At 38.2% G+C, this 24,869-nt stretch overlaps 3 protein-coding genes across 7 annotated transcripts; 2 read left to right on the forward strand and 1 right to left on the reverse strand.

Annotated features, from left to right (window-relative positions):
- The first annotated feature begins 1,827 nt into the window (after positions 1–1,827).
- Positions 1,828–6,136, forward strand: LOC141834982 (U-box domain-containing protein 12-like). Its single transcript, XM_074722398.1, has 4 exons — positions 1,828–2,181; positions 2,321–2,437; positions 4,383–4,790; positions 4,864–6,136. The coding sequence occupies exons 1-4, from the start codon at positions 1,885–1,887 to the stop codon at positions 5,950–5,952; spliced, it is 1,911 nt and encodes a 636-aa protein (XP_074578499.1). The 5' UTR covers positions 1,828–1,884; the 3' UTR covers positions 5,953–6,136.
- Positions 6,137–6,811: 675 nt separating this feature from the next.
- LOC141834817 (SUPPRESSOR OF ABI3-5-like) lies at positions 6,812–16,502 on the forward strand. Of its 5 annotated transcripts, none has more exons than XM_074722187.1 (16): positions 6,812–7,019; positions 7,470–7,602; positions 7,803–7,843; positions 8,075–8,837; positions 8,918–8,989; positions 9,063–9,155; positions 9,226–9,305; positions 10,042–10,195; positions 11,546–11,633; positions 11,694–11,785; positions 11,850–11,918; positions 12,013–12,183; positions 13,635–13,821; positions 14,109–15,059; positions 15,396–15,586; positions 16,104–16,502. In XM_074722187.1, the coding sequence occupies exons 2-16, from the start codon at positions 7,555–7,557 to the stop codon at positions 16,281–16,283; spliced, it is 3,180 nt and encodes a 1,059-aa protein (XP_074578288.1). In that variant the 5' UTR covers positions 6,812–7,019; positions 7,470–7,554; the 3' UTR covers positions 16,284–16,502. The 5 variants fall into 5 exon arrangements, with proteins under 5 accessions (XP_074578288.1, XP_074578290.1, XP_074578289.1 ...); XM_074722189.1 differs by having other exon boundaries at positions 15,432–15,586; XM_074722188.1 differs by having other exon boundaries at positions 10,045–10,195.
- A 3,365-nt stretch (positions 16,503–19,867) lies between these two features.
- Positions 19,868–23,509, reverse strand: LOC141834506 (maltose excess protein 1-like, chloroplastic). Its single transcript, XM_074721827.1, has 9 exons — positions 23,303–23,509; positions 23,073–23,225; positions 22,695–22,985; positions 22,448–22,537; positions 21,464–21,565; positions 21,253–21,371; positions 20,805–20,867; positions 20,662–20,723; positions 19,868–20,160 (listed from the first exon to the last, which is right to left on the reverse strand). The coding sequence occupies exons 1-9, from the start codon at positions 23,507–23,509 to the stop codon at positions 20,078–20,080; spliced, it is 1,170 nt and encodes a 389-aa protein (XP_074577928.1). The 3' UTR covers positions 19,868–20,077.
- Between the last annotated feature and the right edge of the window lie 1,360 nt (positions 23,510–24,869).

The raw sequence follows: 24,869 nt of genomic DNA on the forward strand, positions 1-24,869 counted from the left end.
CCAAGGCAAGAATCATAAACTTACTTCCGGTAGTTTGCTCTCTACCATCTTTTCATTTGATATTTTGCTGATTAAGTATTTTTGAGAAATATTTTAGGTTATCCAAAAAAGGTTGTCCAAAATATCATCATTTCACTAATTAGTTATCTCTATCCTCTTTCAAATTACTCGATTGAAACCCTAACAAAGCCTACGAAAACTAGTTAGAGTCAAACGAGAAAATCGTCCACTCTATTTTAAAGAAGTTAGGAATTAATTGGCCTTAAACCTAGGTTCATAATAATAATAATTTGATTTATGTATATTTTTAGGGAAATAACATAAATATGAATATATAAATTTATATTAATCAACTTACAAAAGTGGTATTATTTTAAAGATGTCATTAGTGAGTTTTCAAGAGCTTGAAGAACATGATAGAGTGCGTTTAGTTCAATTATTATGTATAATTTTAATTATGTGATTATCAAATAATTAATAAGAAATAAAATATAATTTAATATAATTTAATTTATTTATTCGAAGGAAATAAAATGTAACTAATTTATTTGTCAAGATGACTTCAATAGATAATCTCAAGTTGTCAAGCAGGGAAGGAAGATTTGCTAGATCATCAACACTATCAAATATTCGAACCGATCGTGTAGCCATCCGTTGAACTACTGAGTGGAATTGTTCAAACCTGAGTGGGTCATCGTTGGTAACTTTGAGTGGCCCAAGTGCTTCCCAAGCCTGAGTGAGAAGTCGAGAATTGAGTGCTCTCGAGCAATATAGTGAGTCAAAAGGTCAAGTGTCACAAGGTCTGAAAGGGCCCAACTGCTAAGTCACATGAGCCCGAGTGGATCGCTGAGTACCGAGTCAGGAAAGCGATGCCGAATCAAAAATGAGATGTCGAAGTCTGCATTTAACGTATCATTAAAACATATTCATCCCTATGACAATGCTTCAACGTTACTAAAGATATATATTTTCCAAGATACAACGATAAATCAGGATCACATGAATCTTTGTCCTTTTCTACAAAAGTAAGCATACACAATATCCTTTAACATTGTGCTTCTTCACAGTGCAGGGGAGCACCTCCTATTCTACTTCACACGAGAGCATCCACAACGCATTACTGTTATTCACTAGTACGTATTATTCGACCTATTCATAAATAGTTCATTTCGTGAATAAATTTGATGTTTGATTTAATAAGAATTTATTTATATTTGTTCAATATACATAAAATCAATTAAATAAACAAGTTTAAATATCTCGTTAACTAAATAAATAAATTTTAATATTTATGAATAATATTTATGAATAATATTCATTAATAAAATTAATAAATTTGTATTATCAAATTTAATAACCAATCAAACAAAAAATAAAATATAAAAATTTTAAATAATCAAATAAATTTATTTGAGAATTCGATCACATCTAAATGAATCAAGTTTAAACTCATAAAAAAAATCAAACTAAGTTTAAACAATCATTTTAGCGACTTGATTCACTTTAAATTCGACTCAATTCAGCTCGATTACTTTATCAAATAAATTTAAATACTATAAAATTTGACTTAATTCGTTCACGCGTCCTCCACATTCCCCTTTAACATATCAAACGGCATATTTGAGGGGGCACTTTGAAACGAAGAAAAACATTTGTGGGCAAAGCGTAAATTTCCCATTATTTTTTTTTTATAAAAGATCTTGAAGGGACACTTTGAAAAGGAGAAAAACATTGGTAATTATTTCCCTTAAAATAATTTTGAAAGAATAAATATTGTAATCCGATCCATGGCGCCGACATCGATAAAGTCGACGTCGATAAAGTTTGGCCTTCTCCTCTTCTTCTTCCTTGTCGGTCCCGACTCCTTCCATCGTAATCCGATCCATGGCGCCGACATCCGAGGAGGAGGACGGCGAGGTAGCCGGCCGCGAGGCGGTCGATGCCCTCTTGGCGGTGGTGGCGGAGGTGTCCGCGTTGCCAGAGATCCGCGGGCCGTTGAGTCGGATGTGCTGCGACCTCGCGCGGCGGGTGAAGCTGCTCGTCCCGCTATTCGATGAGCTGAGGGACGACCCTGATTCCATAGGAATCGCCGAGATCCGCAGCCTCGAATCCCTCTGCGGCACCCTCGTCGAAGCCAAAGACGCCCTTCGAGGAGTCAACGAAGGGAGCAAGATCTACCAGGTGCTGTTGTCGCCTTCTTTCCTTTAGAATGTCTATTGCTGTTACGTGGTATTTTAATTTACACTGATAATTTCTTACTATGGATTATCTTCCTCCAAAGAAAGTTCCATCATTTCTTATTTTGATCGGCCCTTTCCAGGTTTTACGACGAGAGAAGTTCGAAAGACTTTTCCTTAAGGTGACTGAGTCTATAGAGAAGGCACTCGATGCGATTAACTTGGATAGACTTAACATATCCATTGAAGTTAAAGAGCAGGTAAAGTAAAGAATACTCGATCTTTGGAATTTGTCAAGAAGTTTTTCGTTGCAGATAGATGCATGATACATGCTTGAAGATTTTTTTACTCGAATAAAAGATAGAAAATACATCATGCAGAAAAGATTGGCCTAATTGAAATGGAAACTTCAGCTGGAGTTGCCGATCTGTCATAATAAAGCTACATTTTGCAGTTTTGCTAACATAAGTTATATTAAGCCTGTTGGTTACTAGTTGATGTTTCACTAATTGAATGCTCCGGCTGTCAGAATCATTTAAGATGGACATGTAAACAAGCTTCATGAACTAGTTGCCAAGAAATTTGGCTTTTGCAGACTGAGACAGATCTATATTTAGGTTAGGGCAACACTTTCTAGCAGTAGAAAGCATTATTGAATTATTGCATCAAGAATTTCTGCTTCTGGCACATTCTTTTACATTAGAGGTGAGTGCTAAAGTTTATTTTAGTAGTCCTTTCAGAGGAATTGGGTCTAACTTCGAGTGTAATGGTCTTTTCCAGTAGTACATGTGTGATACTTGGAAGCTTATTAATTAGAGGACATTGGGTAGTTTTTCCTACTAATATTAGGAGAGGATGTCGATCCAGTTTATATGAGAAGAAACTTGTTTTGGTAAACATTGTTAAATCATGTGTCATCATTAAGATGTGTTTGTCCCTACAATTTGGGGTCAACATTGTTAAGCCATGAATCTAGTTCTCTTATTTTCTGAGGAGAACATCTCTTCTCCATATTGGTGATAACCTTTTATTTAGAAGCAACAGCTAGAGATGCCGAGAGAGAAAACATTAGTGACAGATATGTATCATATTGTAAGAGCATCAAGTGAGACACATATTTGGACAGTGATAAATGAAAATGACACAATAGTGTGAAGTGATAACTGACTAGGATTTCGAAAGTCCCCAATATCTTCCATTCTTGGAATTGCATTTCTAATATGACACTGTGATGTTAATGCATAGCAACAACTTATGTTACTTTTGGGGTCAACTTCATTTGCCTTGCTTACTTCATCTATCCATTCCTTCTGTTTTATTAAGACATTGCCACCTGTGTTACTGGGACTTGAGAACATATATCCAATATGGTTATGGATCTAAGTGTGACATCTCCTATAAATTTTTGACACATTGTGAATACGGGTGTTGGTTCAAGTTGAAGTGTCGGTGTCGAGATGTTGGATGAACAGGACTTCATGTTCTATTAATTTTTACACGTGATCAATGATTGAAATGACTAGGGCAGATTTTTTCAGGTAGCCATGACTTCCTAGCCAATTTAATTGGGTTTTGGTACTCGTTAGAGTTGGAGAACTTGGGCACCTGTATATTAATATATATTGCATACATATTTACACAGTATGCCATGTAGGGTCATCTTAATTACCTTAAATTGGATGAATAGTATGATTTTGTTGGGTATATACTTATTAGAGCTTAATTTACATTTTTTTGGAGATACTTTGTAAGAAAGATTGGATTAGTTACTTTTAGTGATTTAATTTGCTATTATCTTGAATATGGCAGGTATTATGATGTATTAAAAGTGTGGTTGGATCTAAGTTAGGTTGAATACCCACAGGTAGTGATGGAATAATAATGAATAAAATAGAAAGTACTTGTAACGGGTATGTGACGGGTATAGGTTGGAATGTATCAAACATATATGGTGGTTAGTGAAAAATTCATGGGAATGGTTGACCTACTTGAAGGATCACTGTTGTAGTGTCAGATGTACAACATGAGTATGGTGAGGATAGATGGAGAACTCAAATAGCATAGATTCTAACAACTGCAAATATCTCGAGACTGAGCATGGGCACCCTTCTGTTTGTTGTGTTTTTTTTTTTTTCATTTTGTTCTTTTGCTAAAGGTTCTATCAGTAATGTCAATGAATAGGTACTGAATGCTTGATTTTTCTAGACTGAACTTGTTCAAACCCAACTTCGTAGAGCAAGAGGTAGCATGGACTCACATGATTTACTATCCAGAGATTTGAATTTGGCGCTACATGAAAATCACACTGATCCTAACGTCCTCAAAAGAATATCAGAAAAGCTTCAACTCAAAAATAAATCCGATATCATGAAGGAGTCTCTCGCTCTTCATGAAATGGTGACTTCAAGCGATGGGGAGCTTGATGTTTCAGTGGAGCAAATGTCATCATTGCTTAAGAAACTAAAAGATTGTGTACTGGACAATTCTGGGTCAGGTAGCATAGAAAGGACAGCTAATTTTGCGAAGCATATTCCTCCTGTGATTCCAGATGATTTTCGGTGTCCAATTTCCCTTGAGCTGATGAAGGATCCTGTTATCGTCTCCACAGGACAAGTAACCTACTAAATCAACTCTAACCTTTCTAACCTATTTGATATTCTACTGAGATATATTATTGTTTTGACAGACATATGAAAGAGCATACATTCAGAAATGGCTTGAAAGTGGACATAAGACCTGCCCTAAGGCCCAACAACCTCTCACCCACTCTACTCTCACACCCAATTTTGTTTTGAAGAGTTTAATTGCACAATGGTGTGATGCCAATGGCATCGAACTGCCCAAAAAACAAGGTAGTTTCCAGGACAATAAGCTTGGAAATAACTCGGACTGTACTCATTCTAGTATCGCTATACTACTACTTAAAATGGTTAAAGGCAACCAAGAAGATCAAAGAGCTGCTGCTGGTGAACTCCGGCTACTTGCTAAGAGAAATGCTGACAACAGAATATGCATTGCCGAAGCCGGTGCAATCCCTTTACTAATACAACTTCTCTCATCCCCAGATCCCAGAACACAGGAACATGCTGTCACAGCACTCCTCAACCTTTCAATAAATGAGGATAACAAGAGTCTCATTGTCAAAGCAAATGCATTGCCAAAGATAGTAGAGGTTGTCGAGGGCGAGAGCATGGAGGCGAGGGAGAATGCTGCGGCTGCACTGTTTAGTTTGTCAGTAATAGATCAAAACAAAATCCTGATAGGGGAAGCCGGAGCCATACCTGCGCTCATCAATCTGCTGTGCCGAGGTAGTCCAAGAGGTAAAAAAGATGCAGCGACTGCACTCTTCAACCTCTGTCTTTATCAAGGCAACAAGGTTATTGCTGTCAAAGCTGGCATTGTGGGGCACTTGAGAAGGATGTTAGTTGATGCTACTGGGGGTATGGTCGATGAAGCACTCGCGATATTGACAATTCTTGCAAGTAGTCAGGAAGGCAAGGTGGCGATCGCAAATTCAGAGCTGATTCCACTCTTGTTGAAGCTTATGAAGACTGGATCGGCGAGGGTTCGGGAGAATGCTGCGGCATTGCTTTTCTCATTGTGCAATGGCGATGAGCTGCAACTCAGAGCTGCCAAAGGGCTAGGTGCCGAAGAGCCATTGAAGGATCTTTCCGAGACCGGCACTGAGAGGGCCAAAAGGAAAGCTGGAAGCCTCTTGGGGTTGATTCACCAGATGACTGAGGTTTCAGGCGATGAGAATTCAGCTAAATTGTGAGACTTGTTGCTTGCATTTTGTTAATATCGAAAGTATAAGCCGTGTGTATTTTATGCAATGATCCCTGGATTGGATTCAGACATGGGAAGCCTTGTTATTCTCTGTTAATGTCTTCAGTCTTCCATCAAGTGCTGTAGTAGTTCGTGTAATTAAGGATTTTATGCATTTAACTATTTGATCCATTTGATAGGGTGTGAGAATCCAGTTCATTCGCCCCGGAGGTATAGCTGAGTTGGTTACGATATAGTAGACTTGTAGAAGAGGATAAGAATTCGAATCTCGATGAAATCGAGTAATACTCTCTTTTGTCATGATCAATTGTAGTTTTTCGATTTATCTCTTTACAGATGATTATGAGGCTGATTTTATGAAACTGCTGAGGTGATAAATTTTATTTTTTGCGGAAGAGAATCCAGTTCATTCTTAACAAGTCTCATGATCATCTATAATCATTATATGACATTTGACTTTTTATTTATCAAAGGGACATCATGTCTTATGTTGATTTTTTATAAAGAACGTGTCCCCGGGGTCATAGTGCCGTGGTAGGACATCCAAGTTGTACTTAGGCATCCGTGGTTTGATTTCCAGCTACGACATATTTGCATTAAAGGATGCTAGGCATCTGGGTTGGCGTGCGCTTTCCGATTTATTCTGGTAGTCTGTTGAAAATTTCTATAGGACCGGGCTGGTCACCCTTCTTTATAATTTCTGTGGGACTGAATTGATAAATTTGAAAGCACGAGGGGTCATAAAATATATAAAAATATGGGGTGCAAAGAGAAATATTTCCGCAAAATTATATCATTTATTCGAACCCTAATACCTCCCCAGTTGCAATCTCCCTTTCGCCCTTCCGCCTGCCTCCCGACGTGAGATCGCCTGCGCGCTCCCTTCCCACCTCCTGCTGCTGCACGAGCAGGTCCCCGCTTCCCCGGGCGACGCCGACGAACTGCGAGCTCCCCTTCGTCCGTGCACGGACTCTGCTACGCCATCGAACTGCTCCCTCTCCGCACGGACGGCGTCGAGTTCTCCTCTGGCGCACGACGCCGTCGAACTCCGCTTAGGTAACCTACCTCCGCTCTTCTTTTGCCCTTGCGCTCGCAGATCGGACTTGTTCTTCATGTCCGCACCCCAAGCGGAAGCGATGTACGCCGAGTCCGTGTAACAGAGGTGTTAAGGATTTTCTGGATTTGTACCATAATTCCAAAGTGGATTGATAGCCATGTACAAGGATAAAGTTTGCAGAATTACTAGAAGCATCTCTTTGTTTGGGTTCCATGCTATTGGTCTAAGCTATTAAATTTGATGTTTTCTTTGAGGGCATCAACCCTTCTCTAAAATGGTTACTACTAAACATATGTGATTATTTTCTGAAACTTGGGGGGATTACAAGGTTGTCATTTGCAGCCCGAGGATGGGTGTTTATTAGTTTGCGGATTCAATGCAAAAGGGTTGGCTATGTGGGTAGTTTTTTCATGACATTGGCATAACATATCTCTGTGCATGAATTACAGGGTAGATATCCAAACAACTTCCATTCGAAAGTCAAAAAGTGTGAGATCAACCAGAACCTTGCAGGGAATACTGGTGCAAACTGCCATGGATCCTGGGCATTATGGTCGTGAACAAGGATGGGATACTAACAGCGTAATTGCAGTTTCCTCTTTTGTTACCTATAACCGGGATGGTATAGCAGATTATGCACATGACATGTGCTCCATGTTCAATGGCATGTCATTGTGAAAGAACTGTTGAAGAAAGCCGTGGGACAGTTTTTATATGGAGTGGATTTCCCTACCCCTTCCATAAATATTGATGCTAACTTGCTTATTCTGTTGAATCTACAGGCCTCAGAGGGGTATGGCCCTCCCCACCAGCAGGAGTTCAGGTGAGCATTAAATAATTGATGGAACTTTGTCGGGACTGTAATGACTTCTAGATCTTGTTTTGCCCCATATTCTATATTTGTTTCTAAATGACTTTTTTCTTCCTCCTGGACGCGGGGACTTCTATGTGATGTAACATTAATTATTTGGTCTTTCTATTTATTTTAGGTCTCTGGTTTACTGTGTTCATTATATCATTCTGTTTCTCTCCATTGTTTAACTTACTATCGCAGGTTCGGTGGATCCTATGGTGGTAGGAGGTTCTTAGCAGATGGATTTCCCAGGGATACTGGTTATCCAAGGAACTCTTTCCATAATGACATGCATGAGAGAGATATTTATCCGCCGCCACATGCTCCTGGTGTCTGGTCTCATCCTAGAAGAAATTTTGATGAAGAATATGCACTCGTCAGGGATTCAAGCAGGAATGTTGAGCCATATCACGAGATGGATAGTTTTGGTGACCCAGCAAGTTATCGTGAAGCTGATTCTTTTCATGACGTTGATAAGTTTCATGATAGGTACCGGAGCACGGAAAGATACAGTGATGCGGATAGTTATCATGATTATGGATATGATAGACATGGTAGGTTTGGGGGTAGAGACCATGAAGAAGTCTGCAATGACTATGAAATACGGCATCATTCATCCCATCGAAGTAGGGAAGGTTCTCAAGATCGAGGTTTTGATCATGATCGGTACAACTATGATTCCAACCATGAAAGAAGCAAGAGGGAAGGTAGTTGGCGAAGACGTGGATCCCATGATCGTGATCATGAAAAGAGAGGATTAGGCAGAGAAAAAGATCAAAGTCCATACAGACAACGCGAACGCTCACGTTCTCGAGGTCGTGATGACCGGTCTAGATCAAGATCTCCTCGAAGTAAAAGTCGTAGAAGCCACAGAGAGGATAGTTATGAAGATGGGTGGTATGAGAGAAATGATAGACGGTGGGATTATGATCGTGATGAAAAACGATATAATGACTCTTCTGTGGTATGCTCCAAGTTACATATACTATATTGCTTTATGTGTATAGCATAGTTAACAAACTTAATTCTCTCTTTTTATTGCAGGCTCCATCTGCTACAGTTGTTGTGAAGGGTTTATCACAAAAAACAACTGAAGAAGATTTATATCAAATTCTTGTATGAAATACATTCACAAATGGTTTCTTTGTTGTTTGTGAGCAATCAATTTAGTAGTTATAATCTCTGTCAGGCTGAATGGGGACCACTTCGACATGTACGAGTTATTAAAGAGAGAAACTCTGGATCCTCTCGTGGTTTTGCTTTTATTGACTTCCCTGATGTGGTACCTATCTTCCAAACATCTTTCTTTATCTTTCTATGGCTATTTATTTTCCTAACAAACTTTTGTGCAGGAGGCTGCTCATAAGATGATGGATGGCATGGGCAATAGTGGTCTTGTAATTGATGGGAGGAAGCTATTCTTCGAGTATAGGTACTGACTTTATCTAGAAAGTTGATATTTAAATTGGAAGGTTACATTGGGAATTATCTACAAGATAAATATACTTTTGGTGGAACAGTGTATTTAGAATACTGAATAAATGGATTTCTACTCTTTTGTTCCAGGTTATAGAACTATTGCCTATTTTTTTTTTGTAGAACAAGTAGGTTTTGCATTTAGTCATACAATGCAAATCAACCTAGTCATACGGGGAACAAGAGCTTCGTGAAATCTGGCATGCTTCTACTTTATCAATCAACAGACATAATGAATTGTGCAATCTAGGAAAACCATGAAAACGAATGACCGGAATGGTTATAGTAGCATCACCATTAGTCCAAAATATCAAATCACCACTCCATATGATGCCATTTCATTTTAAAAAATTAACCAATCTAGTAGCAAAGTCATACTGCAGTTAAATAATTCCATGAAACAGTTATATGCATTTATCTAGGTTGATATGCTCAAGATCTGTTGTAATGCATCCAACAAAAAGGATTTCTTTCCTACTTATGCAGTGTCCATGGAAAGCAATTTATTTTGGCACATGTTATTCAACTTAAGCTAATTATTTTTATGCAATATAATAGAAGAATGTTAGTAAGATCTATTTTATGCACGGGAGAGATTCGATGTTTCTGCTTCAAACTACAGCATCATATTGGCCGTGCTCTCTGTTTGAGCTTTGTTGCTACTCTGTTGTTGATATCCATCTCTGATGCAGTAGTAAGCCAACTGGTGGGAATGGTGCTCCTTTAGGACAGGAAAGCATGGGTAAATCAAGCTATGGGCATGGGAAAAGCATTACTACACCATGTGACTGGACATGCCTCATCTGTGGATGTTTAAATTTTGCACGGCGAACATCCTGTTTCCAGGTGTGTTTGGCACTTTCTGTTTCTTTCTGTACATTTTATTTTTTTAGTTAAGAGACATTAGAAACAATATTTGGAGTTAGGGCATCTTGGTAGAATTGGTATTTTTGGTTTCACCAAGTTCAACAAAGAAAATTTTCAGTTGATATATTTCAAAATACTATAATTCAAGAGCTCAAATACTCAATTTACCAGTATCTTATGTTCCCTTTTCTTTCAGTTGATGTCATTTGCTCAGTATCTTCATCACCTTTTAATATTTGGACTCATCTTCTATTCATGCCTGTGTCAATTATTGACACACTGAGTGGACACTTGAAATCCCTATTGATCAAGTGTGAAAACCTTTTAGAAATAGCTATATCAGTCTGTCGGACACTAGGGATTACATTCATATTTGTAACCAAACGTGAGCTACCTAGTTCATCCTATTATTTTCATGCCTATATATTGCGATAGAGTTGAAAGAAACTTATATTTGTGCATTCATGGGTTACTTTATCAGCACTTACTGAAACATACGTCCCTTTGCAAAGGTTAGAATATTAAAATTGTCATTTCATGTAGACTGCGGTCCAATTTGTTAATCATCTTGATTATTATCTTTTTGTAAAAGGTCATTGCATGGAATGATCTTATTATTTATTCAATCTCTTTCTGGACATATATGACATATTTTTTTTGGCCAGTCATGTAACTTAAAAATGCATTCCGGAATCAACTTCTAATTGCTCCAAAACATTTTTTGATATGTTTAAATATTTTAAATGGAATTTTGCTGCCAAAACAAGGCATGTAGCACAAAAATGTACTCTGGAATCAATTATTTTTGTTCATTTAAATATTTTAAAAGGAAATCTGCTGCTAAAATGAAGTCGCAAAGCTTCCAACGATCTGTAGGTTTCCAATGTTGAGTTATTTTTTCAAGTTGGTATTCCTATATTATCCTTTTGGTGATGTATGTTGTTTTCATTACTCTATATTGTGCTTCTGTCTGCAGAGTCTTTTGACACTTTGCTTGAATTTCCAATTTGTTTTTGATATGTGCCATGTATTCTCTGTCTCTTTGGTCTTTTCCTCAGGAATTATGCTTTTGCTATCTCTGTGTTATTTTTCTGAATTAGCAAGTTGGGGTTGGAGTTTTTTTGGCTTGTGCAAAAAATTTTGTTGGCAATTGTTGCCAATAGTCTTGTTGATTATAATATAATTTGCTCAATATGATATGGCTATTTCTTTTGTTTGAGAAGCATATGTTTATTTCTTTGAGGTCACATCTAGAGCCCATGCATGTATTTCATTCATGTTCTGTTGGATTTTGTTAAGATCTCTTAGTAATTTCCATTTTTCTTCCAGTGCAATGAAGCTCGTACTAAGGATGCTCCTCCAGCTGATATAGCAAGCACAAATTCAGCATCATCAGGGAAGAGGGGTTCAGATCTAGGTATGCCATTTCTTTAGATTAAAAATTTTGCATGGTTACTAATCAATATTTCATTTTCAGGTCCTACTCATGTTTTAGTTGTACGGGGGTTGGATGAAAATGCAGATGAAGAAATGCTTCGTTATGAGTTTGCCAAACATGCTCCTGTTAAGGTAGTAAATACACTATTAGAATGTTATGCTTTTCTTAGTTGTTAACTTGTCTTTTCATTTGCAGGATCTTCGCCTTGTCAGAGATAAATTCACCCATGTGTCTCGGGGATTTGCTTTTGTGCATTTTCACTCGGTATCAACATATATACATATACATATACATATATATATTTTACATTTGCCCTTGTGATAGGCTATAACAATTCAATTTGGGGTTGGATGTTTAGGTGGAAGATGCAACTAAAGCTCTTGCAGCCACAAACGGAACAACGCTAGAGAAGAACGGTCAAGTCTTACGTGTAGCATATGCTAAAAGTATTCATGGACCTGGATCTGGGGCTCCACAATCAAGCACACTTGCTGCAGCTGCTATTGAGGCAGCAACATTTGCTCAACAGGTCATTTTCTATTTCCCATACTGCTATTGAGGTGCCTTCGGATTGCTGATATAACTTTGTGCTGTCAATAGTGTCTAGGGTTTGCAAATTTTAAATATCAGATAACCTTAATTTCTACCATAGTTTTAGCAGCATTACCTCTATGGTCTTTCTACTTGTGCCATTTATTACTTTTTCATTATTTGCCTTTTTCTCATTGGATTCTTTTAGTTTGGAAAGACATGCATAATGAGTAGTGTTAGGTATATATGTATGTATAGATTTGCTAGCATTGATTGATTGATGTTTTCTTTATTTAGTCATTTTTGATATTGGTTTCTTGTATCTTTCAATGTTTGGTATATGTCTATAAAATGTTCGAGAAGGTTCATGTATGCTATGTTAAGTTTTGCAATTTTTAAAGAATTTGATGGTGTTGCAGTTATTAGCTCACTGCTCCATCCTATGTCACGGACATTTGTGAAAGAAACTAAATGTTTTTGGATGTGTTCTTTTGACTAATATTTTGAATTAGCTGTTCACATGTTTCTGTTGGGTGGCAATTAGTTCTAGCTGCTAATTTTCGTGCTAGAATGATTATTGTGTCTCTATTATTGGATTTTTTTTTCTGTACTCTAAAATCTGACTTCTCACAGGTGCTTAACAATCTCCAGTAATGCACTATACGAGCTTTGCTTCTAATCGTGTTTTAAAAACTGTCTTGACATGTTGATATCCTGCTTATGTAGCAAAAATGATAATGTAAGATGAATGCGGGGTGTTCCTTTTGAATAAAATAGATAAAACACTAGAATCTAAGAGTAATTCGATGGGCTTTACTAGATGAATACTTACTATGGAAAAAATAAGTTTAGATGATACAAATGTGGTTGAAGACGAGTGACAGATTCAGAAAGTTGAATCTTGGAGATGAATGAATGAGGGGTAGTGTTTGAGTCCAAAGAAAACTCTAGTAGTTAATGTAATTAAAAAGTGCCTTGAAAGATATGAATATTATTCTTAACATATCTTCGTATAGCATTCAATTAAGAGATAAGATCTAGTTAGGCTGACTCCAAATAGTTGGGACATTGGATACAACAACTTATTGATGGCAATGCCTGTTTTTCATGTTTACACTTCTAAAATCTTTGGGTACATAAGATATCAGAAAATTACCAATTCTCTTCCGTTTTAGTCTCTTTTTGTCAAACTATTCAAATAGACTGTACAGTTTCTTTAATTTTACAACACTTTTCATCACATATGTTCTATGTTGGAGTAGCATTAAAAAACTGTGCTTAGAAATTTTGATATAAATACTAATAATTATTCTCTCAGAGTTCATTCTTGCTAGAGGACTCCTATGTTGTAACTTCTTTGTTAGTAGTAATGGTAATATTTAGTTGTCAGAAAAATGAACCATTCAACTTTTGCTGCCATTTTGACATATGTTTCTTTCTTTCTTTTAGTACGATGCTGTTGGTTGGGCACCAAAGGAGTACAACCCAGATCAAAAACAATCTACAGCTGGGTTTCAGCAAAGTAATGCAGAAGCTCTGGAAGGTGGTTCTGCGCCACAATCTGGTTTTGTGTGGGATGATAAGTCTGGCTATTACTATGATGCTACGTCTGGCTTCTATTATGATGGAAATACTGGTGAGTCCGTAAAGATAATAACAATTTTGAAGGATAACCATTTGTGCTTTTTGGTAATATTTTTGCAGAAATTTTATATTATATCAATGCCTTCCTTTGGTAAATGCAGACTAGAATTTAATGTTACATATGATTTTTAAAGTATATTTAGTGCATCTACACTCTTTTGTTATCTATGTTCCATAATTTAAGTAGATATATACATATAATATTAGTATATATTTTTATAATATTGGAGCAGATACTGATATTTTCATGATCTCCATTTGTGATATTGTCTTATGCAGGTCTTTACTACGATGGGAACAATGGAATTTGGTATTCTTTTGATGATCAAACTCAGCAGTATGTACCTTGTAAGGAGCAGAGCAATAACAAGGCAGCTGGAGACGCAACAAATGAAACTTCAAAGACTTCAGAGGGAACCACAAGCAAAAAAGTTGTGATATCTGCACCTGCAACTACAGTGAAATCAAGTGAAAAAGCTTCATTGCCTGATGCAGTTCAGGCTGCTGCTGCAGCAGCGTTAGCAGCAGAGAAAAAAGAAAAAGAAAAATCTAGAGAGATAAAGTTGGCATCCAAAAGTAGCCTTTTAGCAAATAAGAAGAAGATGAATAATGTCCTGACAATGTGGAAGCAAAGAAACCATGAGGGGCAGGCAGCCCATGTAGTTCTTGATGACAAGGAACCAATGAATTTTACCGATGATAAACCAAACAATTCTTACTCTGCACCTGGAGCATCAACTGCAAAAAACAAGACAAAAGCTGATTCTGCAAGTTTGAGTAGCTCAGTTCATCCATCTTCATCTGCTAGCCGTGGGGCTGTTCATGTTGTTACTTCTGAAGCACTGAACACTGATTCACAGATTAAGCCAAGACCCGTTAGTAGTTCGGGGGGCACAATCATGGGTGTTATAAGAGGTTCTGGAAAAGGGATTATAAAGTCTGATACAGCTTTTCCTGTCTCTGTCACTGGAGGTACCTCACTCACTACTGCAACAGAAGCAACATCCACTAGCACACCCTTCAAGACTGATGCCTCAGCACTGGGTTCATATACATCATCTTCATCTGCTGGACGCGGAAAACGCAGGTTTTCGGAGGCACCAGTGCAATCTGCTTCCAGAGATCAATCTCAGTCAACTTATAGAGATAGGGCAGCTGAAAGAAGAAATCTTTATGGTTCATCATCTGCTACAGGGGATGATTCGTCAGACATGGGATTTGGTGATTCAAGTAAGCATTGACAACTATCTTCCCTTTCATGACTGTATATCATGTTCATTTGCAATTTGCAATTTTTGCATTTAAAAGTCTGCTGTTAGTCGCACTGCCATGTCACCCACTTAAAAATTTGTCTGTGCCCCTTTTTTTTCATCTTGTAAAATTTTATTGGCAACTAATTTTTTAGTTCATTCCTGTAAGAATTTAGACATGGTAACTTAGATATGTTCATATACTTTCTGGCACTAGCTTTGCCAATGGCTTGTCGACCTTCCAAATCAATAGTTGATTATTCTGATATGCTTGTCGATACATATATTCACATGCTGGAAATGGCTTTATTTGAAGATTGTGATTACCCGTTTCAAAAGGGTTCTTTATCAGTAACGGGAGCGATGCCCTTTCCCCCTGGAGTTGGGGGATGGGCTGCTGGTGATACAACTGATGCTGAGAATTATGAAGTGATCACTTCTGATCGAGCTCTTGATGAAAACAATGTGGGAAACCGGATGCTTCGCAATATGGGTTGGCAAGGACTGGTAACTCCCTTTCTTTATGTTTTTTTGTCCATTTTTATTCTGCATTTCATCATCTCAACCAGCTATTTTTTGCATGGCATTTCTGCTTCAGAAACTCACAATACTTCTCCCATGTAACATGTCCAATGGTTTTTAGGAAGCATGGTTTCACCTATCAGATAAAGCGATACGAAATCGTGTGGGATTTACCAACTTATGCTATTATATAGACGAATTTAGATGTTAGTTCTCTGTTTTCTTTTCCATACTTGTGATACAGAATACTTGAGAAGATTTGTAGATTTCATGTTTTACGGATCTCAACTATTAGTTTTTGGTTCAATCTACAATCAGAACAAAAACTTTCATCTTACAATAGGATCATAAAGGTAGTTCCGTCGATAATGCTCACTGAAAGTTACTCTGTGCAGTGAGGGTATTTTGTATTACACAACTATGGTTTCGTCGTCCTCACATCAGTTTCGGTGGTTGGTTTCTTGTCCCCCCTTTTTTTTTTTTTAAACTTCTGAGCTAGCAGGGACTTGGCAAAGACGGCAGCGGCATCAAGGAGCCTGTCCAGGCAAAAGCCGTGGACGGTAGGTCGGGGCTCGGAAGCCAGCCGAGGAAAACGGACCCATCACTAGAAGCACAAGCCGGCGATAGCTATCGAACCATCATTCAGAAGAAAGCGATGGCGAGATTCAGAGAGATGTCATAAGTCTAAGAGCAACATTGATGATATCAGTCAATCTGAATTCCAACAATTGCTGTAGATTCTGAAACCTTCTTTCAAGATTTGTCTCTCCCGTCTATCATATTTATGACTTACTTATCTCTAGCCAAGCTGTAACGATTGTGGTTCCAGTTAGAGTTGCTGGATTCATGCCTGTTTGAGGTAAACCTTTATAAGCCAACTCGCTGCTGCCTTTCTTCGTTCGCGGTTGGCTATTAAAACAATGAGACATGATCAATTTACTCATCTCTAATTTAAAAATTCAATCAGCTGGAAGAAAGAAAATTTTTGATAAAATTAAAAGAATTAATCTAAAATCAAAATGAAACAATAATCGAGCATAATATCTATACTCACTTTAAAATTTAAATTTTATCGATTGATTATGCATGGATGTGATATTACCTTTCAAGGTAAATAACTACCTTGTCATCATTGGCAACATCAAATAATTGCTCACCTCGGACGTTGAATAATTTCTTTCTATTATGTAAAAAGTGAAATTCATCATCTTCAATGGTTTTACACGATTGATCTCATAATCATTTATGAAAGGAGATAAATTGAAAAGTTACAGTTGATCATGATGGAGGAAGGTATTATCTTAGTTTTATTGAGATTCGAATCTTTGTTCTCTTTTGTAATTTTATTTTGTCGTAACCAACTCAGTTATATTCCGAGGGCAAAAAAAAGTTATCCGGGTAAATTTTTTATAGTGATTGACACCACCGTCGTAACGATTCCTATATTCAGAAAACTCTCTTTTGCAATTCTGCTCCGTCGTAACCAACTGAGTTATAAAAAAAATTTCGGGGGTAAAAAAAAATGACTCCGGATAAATTTTTTATAGTGATTGACATCATCGCCGTAACGACCTCATATTCAGAAAATTTCTTAAAGAATTTTTTAAATGTACGGTTCTACTATGTTGATAAGAAATTTTCCTATGAAGACAACACCTCAGTCAATAGACCCCTTAAAAAAAAGAGATTTTATTTGTTACTTAGGGGACTCAGCGTACATCACAAGACGTCTTGGTGCACTAATAACTACTCGATGAAAGTATGATTTAGAATGCTCTTTTTATCATAATTCAATGACGATCCATGCAAAGCAGAAAAACTCAATTTAAAAGTCGCTCTCGCAAAAGAAAATATTAACGTACTCATAAATTGTTTCATAAATACTCATTAAAGGGATTTGTTTCATAAATACTCAACGTAACCCTCCTTTGGCTCTGTCAGCTCACCAACCCTGCAAACGCCAACACGTGAGCCCAGCACGTGCCTCAGTTCAGCTCACTTACTCTCTCTCTTAATTCTTAAACCCCAACACGTGATGCACTGGTAGTTAAAGTTAGTTGCGGCCGGATTCCACTACTTAAAAGGCGCCAAAACTTGCAGCTTCCTTTTGCCCTCAGCATTCCGATCGAAATGGCCGAGGAGGCCGGCCCCTCCCCGGTCGTCCCCTTCCTCCTGGTCGCCGCCCTCGCCATGTTCATCTGCCGCGAAGACCTTAGAAACGGGTACGACTACGTGTCGGGGGTCGAGGACAAGACGGTCTTGGTCCTCGTCATCCTCCCGATGATCGCGTTCTTCGCCGCGCAATCGTCGACGGAGAAAATTGTCATCCCGATCGCCTTCTGCACCGTCGTCTTCCTGCTTCGGACCCAACTCCTCGGCCCCATCGTGGTTCTCGTGCTCATCCATCTCCTCGGCAAGTGGTACCGCACGCCGGAGAAGCGGTCGACGGCGTTTATTTGGGAGGAGGAAGAGGAAGAGGGCGGCGGCGGCGGCGACCGGAAGGGCGGGATGGGTTGGTTTTTGCTCCTGGTGCTCTGTCCTTACCTCTGGGACTGGTTTTATGAGGGTGAGGGGTCTCCCTGGCTTGGCTATTGCTGTGCTATTGCCTTCGTGGTCTATTTCAACGTCATGTGAGGAGGCTGAAGAGGGCAATTTGAAAAATATGGAGGACTGAATTATAAACAAGATCAAATTTTTTTACATACACAAAACTTTTATTTTTATTTTTTCAAATTTTACGTTTGATTGTATTGTATTGCATATCATAATAATATCATTTTTTTTTATCGTAAAGTCAATTAGATCAAACAAGTTAAAATGAAGGAGCTAAGAATTGATAATCTAGATTATCAAAGGATTAAAATGAGCGAGAATTTTTGTCCATGGTTCGAGTCCTTTGATCTTTGCCCTCGGAGACATAGCTGAATTGATTATGATGAAAGTTACAGAAGAAGATAAGGGATCGAATCTCGACGAAACCGAACATAATACCCTCCTCCGTCGTGATTAACTGTAGTTTCTCGATTTACCTCCTCACATATGATCGTGAAACCGAACATGTAAGGCCACTGGGGTGACGAATTCCATCTTTTGCAGAAAAGTCCTTTGATCCTTTCTCGAGGACTAAAAATAGATCGAACGAGAACAAATTTATAATAAAATTGATAGAAACAAATTCATAATAAATACAAATTTTAAAATTAATTAAATTTTAATTAAAAATAAAAGGCTCAATAAAAGTTTAAAGTTTGATTAAATTTCTACTAGACTTGTAGAAATAATTTTAAAAGGAAACTTATTTTATGAGTATATATTTTTTTTAAAAAATTACAACTAATAAAATTGAATAATGATGATCCTTGACTACAACTCGACAAGGATACATTCGCCCCGAAGATATGATGCGATGATAAGAGGTAAGATAGATTCACATAGTATTCAAATCTCTAAGAAATGAATAACTTACAATGCAGGACATATTCTCCACCTTCTATATCACTTAGACCTAGTAGGAGTATTTGATACGAGTGAGGTAAAAATGTTTACTCAAAGTGTTGATTAATTTGATCAAGCTATTTGGGTAGGATGGATCGATTAGTTTGAACGGGTTGGATGAGCTAGTCAGGTCGGTAGAGCCAAACAAACTGCTGGTTGGTCAAGGCAGATTGAGTCGGGTGAGCTTGGTCATGTTGATCAAGTCAATCAAAGCTAGATGGGTCTATACTTGTTTCGGCAAGAGACCTCGGTATTCTTAGGTATCGAGACCATAAACTCGAACCTTCGCAATAACTTTCAAAGTGCTATATATACATAGTTGATTCTACCCATATGATCCTACACCTCTTGCTTAACTACATCCCGGCTAACCGATACCATCCGGCCGTGTTTTCGTCTCTCTCGTGCACCTATTTAGGCTTGAATCCAATAGAATGGCACCATGATCCGATAGCCATTGATCGTCTACTTCTCGACTGATAAAGAATCTATCTGGTTTAGCCATTGATGGTCGCGCCAACTAGGCATAAACTGATCCTCAGAACTAGGCATAAACTGCATACCGAATAGGTGCCATTGAAATCACCTCCTAACATCTTCAAAGAAACAGCCTTTGAGACTATCAACTATAGGACCATACACATTTGTGATTGTAACTTTGTAAGAATCTCTCGTACGGCTAAATGCTCGCGGTGACATGTAGCAGTCGTAGCTCGTTAGCATGCCGCGGGAGGAGCCATTTGAATCAACACATTGCATTAAGGGAATACAGAAATAAGATCGATCGGGTTGCTAACCAAGAACAACTTGGAGCTAAAGGAAATTTCATCTATGAGCAAGATGATCCTCTAGTCACTGGAATAATCATCGACAAAGTTAGAAGGAACGACAAAACGAAAAGCTCGGTAAATAAGAAGCAAGAAAGCTGCTGACTTTTGGATTGTTGTAAATGAACCTGTATCGGGTGCCAAGCGGTACCGGTTAAGTTGCAGAAATCAGTTCTTGCAATGACTTCAGCGGCAAACTGTATCCATGTACTTTACCATCTCTCCATAGTGCTATTCCTAATTGCGACGGAAAACATCAAACTGAAGTAAGACAAATGCTCCAAAGGTATCAGATTTTAGTTTGTTTTCGGAAAGCAAATGTAGCAAACAAACTGTTTGAAAACTAGCATTTAGAACAGGGAACCACATTCGATTAGATTCCAAAGGAAATTCATTAGAGATGGTTTCATGAACTTTGTTACTTGTGAACTAATCTTTTTCAAGTTACGATATTGAGATTCAGTTTTCCCGAATACGAAACACAGAAGGGGGAAAGCATAGTTATCCTCTGATCCTACAGTTGGCACAAACAAATTCTACTCATGAAAAAGAAAACCAAACAACTTTAACTTTCAAGAAGGGGATTCAATAAAAGAAATTGCATGATTGTTAGCAGTCGAGGCATCAAAACTAGTGTTTGAAATGCTGCATAATTTGATCGGTAATGGGAGAGGCGCAGTTTGTATCATATCATTGCAATATACGGAAAACAATTTATGCCAAAGATAAAGAGAGAACCTGTCCAAATATATAAGCTCAGAGTTGCTCCTAAGAAGAAAGTCCAACTGATACTCTTGAAACTGCAATATAAGATTTCGAGAAATATCATAACGAAGACCCACGTCAATCACAAAGCTAAAATTTGCGAGCTAGAAGCTTACTAGTACATGCAGGCCAAATTACCCCAGCCATGTAGAAACGATGCCCAAGATGCTCCAGTGAACCTGAACTCGCATAACAATATTTGATTATCGGGATGCATGATAAGGATGACAATCTATTCCAAGCACACATATCCTCGATATATTCACATCCACAACTATTAGTATTTCAAATCAAATATGATCGCATTCGATACTATGCAGTCATATCCACCCTCAGCAAAGCAAATTTCCTATAGGGGAATTGTACAAAGAAGCTGCTCTATAAGCACTAAAACATTTATTTGCACAGTCTTTAAAGGTAAAAAAAATTAACATCATAAGGTCAAATAAACAGTGGACATGGACAGAGCACCAAATCAGCGATAAGATGCTGACCGATTCTCTAGTCTAAATAAAAAAACTGTGAAACGTCGAAGAAGTGAGAATAATTGAGAAGATTATCTACCATATTAAGTCACGGATGAATAATGCACGAGGAATCATAAGACCATTCCCAATCATGCCAAGCAAGATAGTGAAAGCTGATAAGCCTTTGATGTTATCTGGATTGAGATAAGTTGTCCACTGCAACAGTAACAACTAAGCTGCATTGATGTGCCTTACGAAAACAGAGATGTGAACTTCAGACATAGATATAAAGAAAAGCATTCTCATACCATTTGTGCAATTGGCATCCACATAAATAATAGAGTGGCAGTCCATGCAGATATCGACCTGATGAATGTCACCATTCTCTCAGGGAGCTTCCTCATTCGAGCCTGCATGTCTTAGTTACTGCAGAATCAAGAATTGTCCATAAAACATAAACAGTTAAAATGCTTAAGATAATGATGCCAAAGCATTGCTGCAAGTAAATGTCTATTTCCTGTTTTACTACAGACTAAGAAATTGCAAAATGTTTTGCAGAGAAATTTTTTATGTGAATTACCGCAACTAAACAACAAAAATAGATTGTGGTAGTAAACACTATCAATCATCCTGCTCGCTACCTCTAAGCTTTACATAAATCACCCAATAGCTATTCCAATCTACTATGCCAATGTTTTCATCATTTGAAAAAACATGATGGTGTGAGATCTTACGGAAGCAAGTTTAAAGGTGAAGTTTATACCAGTCCCTCAGCCAAATCTGTTCAATTCTTTTTTGAGCAGTGACTGTTTGGTATTCTTATCTTCTAGGAACAAGCTGCCTCTTTTACTTTGCTATTCCAGAAGGCTATGTATTACAAGAACACAGTGTATGTCTTTCACAAGAATTTAACTATTGAGCATCGGATATCTTGGAAAGTGGCTAATACATTTTCAAATAAGATAAATATAGAACCACTCTACCTTGAAGAAGCCTGAATTTTTCGTGTGATAATATTTTAAAATGTTTATAATAGAATACAAGGATGGCCAATAAAATCTGCAGTTAGATGAATAGCAAAGCAAAATTTACTTACACGATTAGAGAGGACAAAATATTCAGTTATTTTTAAGTTCTAAAGCTGTTGTCAATTACTTTGAAGCTCAATGGAAGGATACAGAAATAGTCGATACATACAGCTTTTATTGTTATTCTATAAACTGTTAAAAAGCATGATAAACTAATCTCTATCGACATATGCTCGGCTAATATTTAAACATTGAGATGCATACCAGGATAATAGCTGCTAGTGCTATGGCAAAAGATATCACTCCAGGCAAGATGCTTTTTGGAAGGAATGGAACAAATGTTGACCACATCACCTGCAAATCCCAATAAACACTATGTGATAACTTGGATCATTCCTATGCAAAAAATTGCCTCACTCTACTAGTATTAATTTGGGATTAAGCATTTTCAACAGTTTTCTCACTGGATTGGCATGAGAATCTCAGATCATAAAGGCTCAAATGGGCTCACCTGAGGAAGAACAGAAATCCCAGCAACCGTAATGAAGTCTTCCCAGACCAGCCACAGCCCGGCACTTAGCCAGCCAAAGTAGTTCACAAAGTTCAAGACGAGGCCCGACACCACAAGCACTGAGATAGCCGCGAAGTATGGAAGGCTCATGGCCTGGGCCATCGCGAGCTGCCCTAGGACAACATAGATCGACAAGACACCCAGCGTCTGGACCACGATCGCCTCCACCTCCTTCTTCTTGGCGAAGTACGACAGCAACGTCATGTTCCCAAGAAGCCCCGTCAGCATCCCCTGCCACGTTCACATCGGCATTTCATCATCAACCTCACCGGAAGTATTTGGGCGAAGGACTAAATCGATGGAGAAGCGGCGGCTCACTAGCCAGGGAACAGCGAGAAGAGCAGCCTTGTTGCCGGAGACGAGGTTGTTGTAGTTGAGGAGAATCTGGGGAATCTGAATCAGTAGGAAAGGGATGTTGGAAGCCCCGGCGAACCTGGCCGTGAGGGTATCCCATTGCCGCAACCCAGCGGCCTGATGGCGTTCGGAACCATAAAAACGACATTTTTGGGGGAATAGGAGGAGAAATATCGGACCTAGGTCAGTCTTACCTGCTCGGAGGATGGTGTCGAAGGCGTACGAGAGGCGGCCGCGGGGCAGGGACGACAGCGCCGGCGGATGCGGAGGTTGCGGGAGGTCAGCGCCCGATGTTTAGGAGGATAGAACGGATGGCTTAAAGGGGTTATGAAGCGGAGGCTGAGAGAAGCGGCGGAGAGCGAGGTCGACGGCGACGGCGACGGCGACGACGCCGGCGGCATTTCCGGTGGAGAACGGAATGACAGCACTGCGCACACTGTGAGCCGTGAAGAATTGATAAGCTCGGTCCGTAGGATTCCCTCCAAGCCACTCACCACTTACTCTACCCAATTTTCATCTAATCCGTTAATTCATACTATTTAAAATCCCAACCGTTTATTTCTACAAGCTGTCGTCCAGTGCCTTGGAGAGGATCCTATGCCGCAAACGTCGAATCTTTCATTAGATTCCAGAATTTGTGGTTTTTATAAAAATAGAAATTTTCTTTGAAATAATAAATAGGAGAAATTGTTTTTTTTATGAATTAATAAAACTAAATACTGCTAATTTGCAACAATGACAGATCATGAGAACAGAAAGCAACCTTTGTGGTGGCTGTTATTCTGAAAGGCTTTTATTATCACATTCATTTGCAAATTTATTTATTTTTATATGTTTTAAGTTTGATTTTTTTTTTAAAAAATAATCTAAATATTCAACTCTTCGGATCAACTACCTACGAACTTCATCAGGAGTAAATCAAAAAATAAAAATTACTAGTCGCTTTATAATTTTATTGAAGAAAATTAATCTATATTACGTTGTAATTAGGAATTGATTCATGAATACTTAATTAATTATGAAAGTATTACTATTGTACTGTAACTCTGAGACTAAGTTTGAGTTTATAATTTTGTTAGTTCGTGGGATCGACCGTGTCGGGCCACATGGATTCTATTACATAAGAAAGTTTCGTTACAATGGAATAGACTTGTAGAAGAGGGCAAGGGTTTGAATTTTGGTAAAGCCAAGCAATACCCTCCTACATCGTGACCAACTGCAGTTTCTCGAATCATGGTAAAACCTTCACAGATGATCACCTCCTCACATATGATCGTGGGGGCGACATATGAGACCGCTAGGGTGACAGATTTCACCTTTTGCAAAAGAGTTTATATTACTATCTTCGAGGCATTATTGAATTAGTTATTACGGACAAATTTATTAAAATGGGCAAAAGTCAAATCTCGACGAAGTTGAAACAGTAACTTCCTTATAGTGACCAACTATAGGCTCTCGATTTACTTCCTCATAGATAGTCATAGGATCGACTGTGTATGGGGCTGCTAGGGTGGCAGATTCCACAGAGTTTATATTGCTATCTTCAAGGCATGATTGAATTGATTATTATGGATAAATTTATTAAAGTGGGTAAAAGTCAAATCTCGACGAAATCGAAACAGTGACTTTCCTATAGTGACCAACTATAGATTTTAGATTTACCTCTTCATAGATAATCATAGGATCGACTGTGTAAGATCGTTGGAATGACATATTCTAATTGCATTTTTGAGTTTATATTGCTGATTTAGAAGGTGATTC

The sequence above is a fragment of the Curcuma longa genome, chromosome 9, assembly GCF_044706935.1.
Source record: "Curcuma longa cultivar G26 ecotype Majalengka, Jawa Barat chromosome 9, ITB_CL_G26_1.1, whole genome shotgun sequence".
In the NCBI taxonomy this organism is placed as follows: domain Eukaryota; kingdom Viridiplantae; phylum Streptophyta; class Magnoliopsida; order Zingiberales; family Zingiberaceae; genus Curcuma; species Curcuma longa.